Source organism: Poecilia formosa, unplaced genomic scaffold (genome assembly GCF_000485575.1).
Source record: "Poecilia formosa unplaced genomic scaffold, Poecilia_formosa-5.1.2 Scaffold128, whole genome shotgun sequence".
Lineage (NCBI taxonomy): Eukaryota > Metazoa > Chordata > Actinopteri > Cyprinodontiformes > Poeciliidae > Poecilia > Poecilia formosa.
In genome coordinates, this window is record NW_006800067.1 from 1,633,252 (window position 1) to 1,643,870 (window position 10,619).

General features: G+C 39.8%; 1 protein-coding gene across 1 annotated transcript in view; it reads left to right on the forward strand.

The window, feature by feature from the left end:
• The window catches only part of flt4 (fms related receptor tyrosine kinase 4), a 53,539-nt gene that overhangs the window by 21,518 nt on the left and 21,402 nt on the right, over positions 1-10,619 (forward strand). Inside the window, exons 3-9 of the mRNA XM_007561588.2 lie at positions 842-1,116; positions 6,048-6,181; positions 6,288-6,450; positions 7,905-8,044; positions 8,126-8,297; positions 9,943-10,060; positions 10,222-10,406. Coding sequence (XP_007561650.1) covers positions 842-1,116; positions 6,048-6,181; positions 6,288-6,450; positions 7,905-8,044; positions 8,126-8,297; positions 9,943-10,060; positions 10,222-10,406 — 1,187 coding nt within the window. The remainder of the gene's footprint in view (positions 1-841; positions 1,117-6,047; positions 6,182-6,287; positions 6,451-7,904; positions 8,045-8,125; positions 8,298-9,942; positions 10,061-10,221; positions 10,407-10,619) is intronic.

Genomic DNA, 10,619 nt, shown 5'->3' on the forward strand with positions numbered 1-10,619 from the left:
TTAGTTGCTAAATGTTCCTTGAAAGCATCTTGACTTGGTAGTGATTACTGGGGGTGCTCAGTGTTTTTCCAAGCTTGTTTTTGTGAAGCTGATTATATCCTTCTGATGCATGGATTTAAATTCCCTCATGTAAATTTGCTTGTAACAACAATCATTTATCCTCATGAAATCTCAGTTTTGCTCTCTGCAGCCAAGCTGTCACTCCATTAACCATTTTATTCGAATGAAGGAGAAAAAAATCTGCTGCCTTTGGAAAGCTGGTGATACTTTTGGGCCTTTCCCAAAGCATGCCTTAAATACTTGTTTATATGTAAACCTCTAATGGCACTACCACAGAGAGTCCTCCAAGGGAGGGTATCGATTTCAATTTTGACCATTTATCCTCCGCGGTGTGCAGTTTTCTTGGCTTTAGATAGATGGGCGTTATTCGCACGGGTCTAGAAAATTACCCTCCGGGTATTTTCACAGAGCTCCATCATTTTCAGTGTTTTATCCAGTCGTCACATTTTGGCCCTACCCACAGATTTTGGCCATTTGCGTTTGATGTGGGCAGGTGATGAAAGCAGAGCTATCAGTTTTCAGGGAGCCATTATGATCCCATGCAGCCCGGCTCACAATGCCTTCAGGTTAAGATAACAAAATCTACGTGACAGAGAGCAAAGCGAACAGTGGTGTGCAGATGTATGTGAGGATTTCTTTTGGAAAAACAAAACAACATGCACTTCACTCACTGTGACTGTTGCAAAAGCTTAATTAGAATCAGTTGGTTCTCATATTAAAGCAATGATTTGTGAATAGTTATATCCTAAAAGTTATGTTTTTTGGATGCTCTTTTTCCCAGGGGACAGCGCACTCTGGCCTGGACTTGGCCGGACGAAACGCTGACTGGACAGGAGCTCACAGATCGCCAGCAACAGTTTCAGACCACCGGGTCACTCGGTCAGAGGACGATCTTCATCAGCGAATGTCCCGGGCAGAATGGGCAGCAGTACTGCAAGAGGCTGGTCCTGCATGGTGCGCAGGGCAAAGACACGGGCTACTACCGCTGCCATTACAAGGACATTAAAGAGGTCATTGATGGCACCACTGCTGTCAGGATTTACGCTTTTGTCAGAGGTGAGCCACACTAACTCAGCACAGGTACACACCCCAGGGGGACTCCAGAAAGTTGCTAAATGCGTCTCCACCAGAGGTGTAACGAGTCCTGACATGAGGTCTGGCAATATCAAAATGTCCAAATATTTCCCATGAAAGTGAAATCTAGCGGTATCTAGTGGTAATTTAAGTATGGCAGGAAGTAATCAAAGAGTCAGAGAGTAAATACGGTGCTGGCTGTTAACGCTTGAATTATTAAAGAAATTCCCAACACCTTTACATCTTTGTCGCTCAGGATTGTAGAAAAACTGTTGACAGATGCAAGATACCTTTTCTTTATGATCTATATCATCTTTGCACAGAGTTTATGTCTTGGTTTAAAAAAAAATCAGTTAACTTTTTGCAATGTCTTAAGTTTATCTTCCTAAAACCTATGCATATGTGAAAGGGCCAGTAAATTTATAGCGATGGATAAACAACACACATGCTCCAAGCTCTCTCTTTGGTAAAACCTAATGCTGATTCCTACTACATGGTAATAAAAACAAGAATGTGGTTTTTGGGTTCAGTGTTTAATACTCATGTTTCTTTCTCATGTAATTCAAAGGTAATTGTCTGAGCAAAATGCAAGATAATTATGACAATTACATTTTCTGTTTTGACATCTTACGTCTAGCCATTTTTCTTTTCTATTCAGAAACAACAATCCTTTTTTTTTTTTTTCCTAAGGATGTAGTTTTCCCTCCATGACGGAGCAGAACCTCAAGCTATTTGCTCCGGTTATCTTTTGGTGGTCCGCAGGAAAACTGGAGCTTCATTGAAACAGAATATCTGTTTGAATATTACTCATATATTACAATATCAAAGCCACTGCTGTATTATTAAAACTGGAAGTTGTTGAGTTAGGCTCTGTAACATCCTGGTTGCTGGCAGTATTAAAGTTTCGGAAATTAGAGATTTGAAGCCTTTGATAAAAACAATAATAATCCGTCTATTCAGGGTTTTTTTTTTCCCCTCACAATGATTTGTTGTGTCTTATGAATTTCAAAGTAATCAAACTGATAACTGCTCCACTTTTTTCTGCCAACAGCTTTTTTCTTTTTTTTCTGCCGCTTTCACATCGTGTCACACAGATGAGTCACAGCCAAGATTTTAGACTTGAAACCCGGCTTTCGGGGCTTATCTCTTTATTTTGCTTTGCTCTGCGCGCTGTGCCAGAGATGTGCGAGGTCCGTCAGGAATAAACAAAACGAAACAAAAAAAAAGAAAAACAGATGATTGTCATGTAGGGATGCCCCGCTGTCCAGACCTCTCATGTGAAGCGCCTGTTTATCCCCACCGACAAGGTGCCAAAACAGCTGCCGCAGATCTAACGAGCGCGCTAATCAGAAACAGATGTAATGGCAGCAATAAATTAAACCCAGCGGGTGGTGGGATGAGAGGCAGCGCACATGGATTCAATTAGCCTGGCAGATGTCCATCATGCAAGCTGTCTGCACTGTCTGATGTCCACCAAACTCTCACACTCTCAGCTTCTTTCTGAGCAAACTCAGAAAGAAGCGGATCCCTAGCTAACGCAATCGCTTTTATGATTTATAACATTAAACTAACGTTAGAAATTATCTACCCGAATCTATGATATTTAGTAAGTAAGGTTGTAAGTCCTACTGTTCAGATTGTCATACAAAACTAAATTCAAACTTTTGCTTTGAATCGACATGTATGAGTTGATTCAGCTGACAACCTATCGGATTTCACCGAGGTGACGTTCTTGGTCAGACCAAAGTTTTAAATTATTCTCCTTTTGAAACTTGCATGTGATTTCAGCTGTGTGCCGTCAAACATTTCTGAGCTGAAATATTCATCATCTGCCAAGCTCTGGGTCTGGGAGTGATCTTATTTAGTGGGTGTTTTCGTATTATCTGCAGGCATTTATGGTGCCATCAATAAAACGTAATCTCCCAGCGTGCTTTAACTCACGCGGCTTGCGGAGATGATGGAGTCAGCTTTGACTCGGTCCTCCAGCGCAAGTGCCAAACAAGAGTTTGCTCGCAGACAGTGTCTTGTTAGAGTTTTCAAACTCCCCGGATATTTTTATTTCTCACAAACTTTGATGTATTTTACTGAGATTTGATGTGATTGACCAAAACATCAGAAAACTATTCCATCCATTTGTAGTCCATAGTCACCAATCCATCACAGAGATTTGTGTTCACTACTCTTTTAATTTAATACAACTTTATCTAATGAGTAAGCAGAGTTCACTGGTGTGCGGTTCATTTATTAAGAAGTTTTGGTGCATGGTCACAGATTGGAAATGTGACCATGAAGTGGGACGACAAGCAGCTAAGGTCCTGAGGTCAGAAGTTGAAACCCAAAGCTGCACCAAGGACCAAATGGACTCCGTTTATGGGGCTGGTACTCCACACACTTCCCCAGCTGGTGTATCAGAAGATAATCTGTGAGAATAATAATATGAAATTAATGCTCAAAGATGCTCTCTGTTCAGTTTGACTTCACTGTAATTATAGCAAAATGAAAATCCTCACCACACCTTCCAGATTATTTGTAAAAATTTCACCCACCATGTATAATTTTACTTTCTAATGTGTTTAAAATCCCACTTTTAAAAAATTCAATACAAGTACATCTCTGTGTACATAACAAGAATCTTATCTTAGTTGCTCCCTTCTTTTAGAGAAAACATACAATGTTAATACATGCCTTTAGGCTTAGGGCCTTGTTCCTCAGAGAGCCAATACTTTGATGCTTTAACTTTTCTGTATGAAAACAAGGAATAATCTCACCTAATTTTACACTGTCAAACAGCTCTGAGTTGTACTTTTTATCTTCAATTTGATGTCACCGATCACAGTCATTCAGGTTTTTTTTTGTTTCTTTTGGACCACATTTCTTCTTCTAAAGATGATGGTTCCCATTATCGAGCTTTAAGTAATGTGTTGGACATCTCTATTAGTAGTTACTGGAACCTCCTTAGAAGTTTTCTCTGCTTGACATCAATGATTAGACTAACATCCTCTCCATGACCTCAGAATGCGTCTCTTCACATGGTTGTTTAATAAGTTAGAGCCACTCATTGCATCAGACAGGGTTAAAAAAAAACAAAAAACTTGCTGCCAGATGGAAGAAAGTTGTCCATGCAGTAAGTATCCAACAGGAAGCTCATATATTTTTTCCTCAGTTAAATTCTGGTGACATTTTATTTTATTTTATTTTTTTTTGCCCAGGCAGTGTATGAAGTGCTTCTATTGAGAAATGGGTCATTGTAAGGTCCTGATTAATTTTAGGATCACTTGTAGCATACATCCTGATTACATCACCAACTGTGCTGATTGGAGCCTAATTCTGGCTGTTCACTTATCGTCAAGTAGCTTTCTTCTGCTACTGAGAAATCTCACATTTTTCCACTTACGCCGGTAATTTCTTTTTCCAACCATTACACAGATGTGAAAAGATTATTCAAAGAGATTAAAAATTAGCCTCTTCTTGGTGTTTCAACTGTTCTCAGATCGTTTCATGAAAGAGGGTGAATAAGGAAACCGCAGGTGTGCTCAGAAATCGCTGGCTCTCCAACTCATTTGTTCGTAATTTTTTAGAGTTTAGCCTTCGATGTGACAGAAGAAGAAACTTGTGGTGCTGACTTTGGTAATCCAAAGAATTACTCAGAGGAAGTGCAAAATCTGATGCCCAGTTTTGTAAAGCTCTGACCTGCACATACAGATTATCTTTCCAGTCTTTGCTTAAAAGCAACAAATAATATTTTTTGAACTACCACAATGGCATAACATTTACAGCATAATACCGTGATGATGTCTTACATCTAGTCCAAATCAATCATGTTCCCTCAGTGATATTTGCAAAACTAAACCCTTCTTTGATTTACCAAACAGACTGTAAAACATAACTCTTAACAGCTGATAAAGAAGATGTGCGGCATGTCACCAGATTTTCTTTTCATCAAGATCATTTCAAATTAAATAACAGCTGCGTCTGACTTCCTGTTTGTGATGAAAAAGCTCTGATTTGCTTTTGTGTCAGATTGTTAAATAATTTATTCATTTATTATACTAAAGTGGGAGAAATGGCATCATTATGTGTGAAAGATTTCTCCAACATCTCAAAACAAAGACAACCTGATTACAAAGTTTATGTTTTAAATTGACTAAATTTGTGAAGCACTTGCACACTGACCTTTCAAAGCACTTTGAACTAGAGTCGTATTTATCAAGATGCACCAATTCAGAAACCAGCACTTATGTCAGTAGGCAATTTAGTGTTACATCAACATATTTACGGCAGAAAGCTGAAATTGAACCCAAAGTTCAGATATTACAAGAGAACTACTGTAACATTGCATCCAATATGATGTTTTTGCACTGCGAATTATTAATGTTAGAATCTCAAGCCCCATGTATTCTGTTTCTGCTTAGAGCTTCATGTCATTTCAAGTAGTTTTTGATTATGTGGTTAGATTTTGTTGTTGTTTTTGGCCAATCTTCTCTCAGCAGTATGAGATTTTGTGTGATGTAAGCTGGTGATACGATGCCTGAGATCTCCTCAAACACTTTCAGCTACATTGAGTGAGGCGGTAAAACAGAAAAAAAGAAAAAAAAAAGAGCCAAATGGCAGAGCTATTTTCCTGCAATAGACAGCTTGGGGTGAAACTGTACCAGGAGGGATTATACCCTTTGGCTGCCTGTCTCTCAGCTGGCTTCTAATAGCGGTTTTTAATGCTATGTGCTGGATGGAGGCAGACTGAGCCTCTGGTAATCGTAATGACCTCCATATACCGCCCGTCCACCGGGTGGGACATTATCAGGCCCGGGGAGATCTGTGTGTTCGTTCACAAAGTTACCCCAGTAATAGCTGCCATTACCCCAGCTGGTGTCAAGATTACCTCTCAACAGCTCCATGTTTCTGTTTTCCACCAGACCCTGCGCAGCCCTTCCTCATGAGAGGCGGATCTGGCAGCGAGCTGGAGACCATCTACATCACTCGCTCCGCCACGCATGTCATAGTGCCATGTCTGGTCACAATTCCTGATCTGAACGTCACCCTGCAGTCGGTATGCTTCCACCTTTTGTGTCACCCATTAAATCTGTCAGGTGTTTATTACATCAGAAATGTCAAATCTCTCTTCATTTTTTTTTTTTTGATGTTTTCATTCACAGTACCCTCTAGGTTTGGAAACCAGGGGAATGAAGTGGGACAACAAGCAAGGCTGGTCCATTCCCAGATACTTCATTGACAGCACGCCACTGATCATTGTAACATGCACAGCCGCACTGGAAGGCAAACGTTACTCTTCTGACAACTACTACATTCATACTACTGGTAAAAATACACTACAAATTATGTACGGGCTAATATGAAATTCTCCTAATGGCAATTATAGTATAAAAAAATTACCATGGTTTCACTGTATCATCGGATATTTATAACGTTATCTATACCACAAATATTCGATGAAGCAAAATAGTTTATTCTGTTCAGATTGAGCATTAAATAAAATATAGAAGAAACACCTGCTACATTTTTAGTGGTAATTATACGTTTTTCTTCTGAAACAAATCCCTATTTTTCATTGATCGGTCAGGCTATTTGCTCCAGCAGAACCTGCAATCAGCTGCTAAGCACAGTATTAGCTTTAGAACCTTAAAACATACATTTTATTCAACTCAATAAATCAATTTTAAAATAACTTTCTTTTTCGTAGCATTGTCTCTCCTAAAAAACAGAAAGTGATTGATTGCCATTTATGGATAATCACTTTTCTGAAAACAACCTGGAGACAAAAATAGTTGCTTTGAAGCTATAACCTTTTAAAAACTGAGGATAAATTAAGACTGGTAACCTATTCATATGTGACTACTCTATCTATCTATCTATCTATCTATCTATCTATCTATCTATCTATCGAGATAATGACTCGTGTTCAGTCTCAACTTTAAGCTGAGATTTCACTGTCTGTTTTTGCTGAAAGAGAAATTAGAGGTGGTGCTAAACTTACTGCTTAGTTGCAGAATAACTGTGTGCCACTGAGTCACTCAATTATGTCATAATTCAGAAAATGTCAAGACTTTTATTGAATCATGCCATTTCCTCAAAAACTACTCCCTTCTCTAAGTGGGACATAAGCAATTGCGCCAGCAGAATGTGACAGGAAAAAAAAAAAGAAGGGAAGGGAAGGGAAGTCATGATCACATTTTAGACATCTGACTTGATGAACTTTTTGCTGAAGTTCCCTCTCAATGTGAGTGAACTTTGAGGACCTTGGCCTGAGGCACTTTTCTCTGCAGTGGGAGATCATTCACCTCTTTCTTCAGAGGAGGAGAGGAAAGTCATACCCCGCTGCTGCCAGCCAAACATAATAGCTGCATCAGTCAGAGGAGAAACCGAGTCTTCACTCTGTGCACTAATGGGGTGTTTCAAACAATCAAGCAATCACAGTGTATTGCACAGACATCAGCGTCATTTCCACCGACAGCCAAAAGAGATGGGTTCTTTTTCAGCTTCCCTGGCCAGTGTCCAAAGCTTTCTCAGCTTTCCCCCACTAGACTTTACTCTATTCTACTTTGATTTCTCCCAGAAGCAGCTCGTCACATGAATGGAAATAGTGCAAAGTTGTAACGGACCGGCCTTTTATAGTAGCACGGCTTCTTTGGTCCAGAAGAAAGTCATTTCCTCCGGGCCCGTGAGGAGGACGGAAAAAAGCCACTGACGATGTCACAGTGACCTCTCCCGCTGCCTCGTTCCCAATTTTTTTTGTTTTTCTTTTTCCCGGACAGGAAGTAAGATTTACGAAGTCAAGCTGTTTCCTGAGGAACCGGTAGAGTTGATGGTGGGGGAGGCTCTCACCCTGAACTGCACGGCGACAGTGGAGTTCGACACCGGGGTGGACATCCAGTGGTCTTATCCCGGTAAACAGGTACCCGGCAGACGCTGCGGTCAGAAGTTGAATATTTCAGCTGGTGCCTAATAATACCCACAATGTGCTTCTCCTCGACAGACAAACAGCTGGGCGGAGACCAAGCCCCAGCGAGAAGCTCTGTCTCATGCCACAGAGGCGGTTCAGGTCCTGACCATCCACTATGTCAACGTCACAGACACTGGACCGTACGTGTGCACTGTTACTAGCATGGAAAGAACAGAAATTCTCCAGACTCAAGTCGTTGTTCATGGTGAGCAATGCAGAACACATCACTACAACAAACCGGTTTGTTTTAAAGGCTTCGAGATTCCAAGACGTTTGGTAATCTGTGAAAAAATACCTAAAATTAAAACTCAACAAACATGCTAGCAACTCAGTGAAAAAGTTTTAGAAAGATGCTTTACCTACAAATGCAAAATGTTGTCTAAACTGTAAGACTCTTCTGTTGCCTTTCTTTGCAGTGGTGGATGAAAATATGTGAAATTAAGCTTTGGCATTGACTTTAGCATGCAACATTTGATCTCTACCTCCTTGAAGGTGCCATATATGTTTTTGTACATACCCAAAACATTACTTAATCGTTACTGAAATGCCATACCAATGATCCAACCATTTTGCTACATTATGCAGAAGCTCCATCTGCACTTATTCACTCACCTTGCCATGCTGAGTGCTCGAGGTGACAGCAGCACAACCTGACATGTCTTGAGATTAATTTGGTTAATAATTATGTGTTTATAGAAAACTTTGAACATTCATCCCAATGTGCCCATGGGATACATAAATATGAATGTCACAGTAAGTGTACATCTTCTTTGCAAAGCATCAAATTGTACATTTTTACAGGCTTTTTTAGAATATAGATAAAATATACAAAGAGGGATGCATCTTAAGCAACACACACATGGCAGGTCTCAATTCTGGCAAATCAAACTTGATTTCATCACATTTGAATCCATGTGAAAGATTTTTTTTTAGCATTATATGCTGTAAGAATATAATCTGTAAAATTACAAACTTGGCCTACACCAAATAAGGGGATCATGCAATTCCAGTGTTATTTTTGAATGGCACCAGTCGCAGTTAGTCCAGGTTATTCTCATTCATCAACTCTCCACATGTGTGTATCTTACAGCTGGCCTCTGGAGCAGCATACAGGATGGTGTTTAGTTTTGATATGCCACTTGGAATATAATAAGCTACCAAATGTTACGGTCCAAGAAGTCAGTGCAGTATTGAAAGTGCGGATATTGGTAACGCAACAATAATTTTGATTAACTATACTGTGGACCCCTCTTCCTTTCATCGTCTGAGCTTCCTACACATCACTGCGTTGCTTTTCCGTGCAATCTCGTCCTGTTACTTGGCACCGGATAAAAAACAGAGAATCATAAATAAGAAAGCAAATATCAGTTCTTAAATTTATTCTCTTATTTAAATACATGTTTCTTCTTTATGTTATTGAGGTGAAGCTTCATGCTTAACTCTTACATTTGATTTCATCATAGTATTCCACATATTAACAGCAAATACTATAAAGGTAAAATCAAATGTAAATGTTTTGCATCATTCCACAATTTCTTATCGACATTACAAACTTGTAATGAAAGATGAGTTCAGTCAAAACTCATTTGTTCATTTGTTCTTTTTGTTGATCTCTGGAAAGCACACTGTCATTTTTCACACAGATCTTCAGATTTATTCACAAATGCTGATGAAAGACTTTGCTTTCGAACCAGAGATGTGTTGAAGTGTGAAACCACAGCACGATGTGAGAAGACGTCAATAAAAAATATTTGAAAAACCGGTCCACCGGGGTGAATGCCAGCCATTCACACGTAAAGTTTTTAAGGCCAGAAGTGCTTTATGTAAAAACTGAATGTCCTCAATTCCAGAAGGGCCATTTATCAACCTGGACTATACAGATGGGCCTGTGGTGGAGGTAACCGCTGGCCAGAAGTCCTTCAAATTACAACTAAACGTCTCTGCCTTTCCCACACCTGAAACGCAATGGTAAGATAAGCCACTTTGGTGTGTTCACAGTAAAGCAATGGGATATTTTCAGAAGCACAATTAGCCCTGACATGGCTGCAATTTAGAGATTAACTGAGGGGCAGAGCACCTGAGGAGCAGTGCGTTTTGTGCTGAGGCAAGTGTGTGTGTGGCTTTTCCAGGTACAAAGATGGCACGCTGATAAACCAACGGGCGGAGTTCAAGAAGAAAAGGATAAGAATGCACTCTAACCACGCTTTGGAGATTAAAGATGTTTGTCAGGAGGATTCTGGTCTGTACACGGCGGTGCTGAAAAACAGTGTCGCTTCGCTAGAGAAGAGGCTAAACATCACTCTTGTTGTCAACGGTATGCACCTCCTGTTTCACTTTCTTCAAAAGGATGTGTAGCAGAGGCCGGTGCTCCTGGCATTAAACTTTGATTTCAATTGGGTTTGAAGTTTATTAGATACTGCAAGGTCACAGAACGATGAGGAGACTGAAAATTAGAAGTTAGGAATTTATAAGGCCAGAATCATTGAACATCAATTCATCCCAATGAAATTTTAATAAAAAAAAAAAA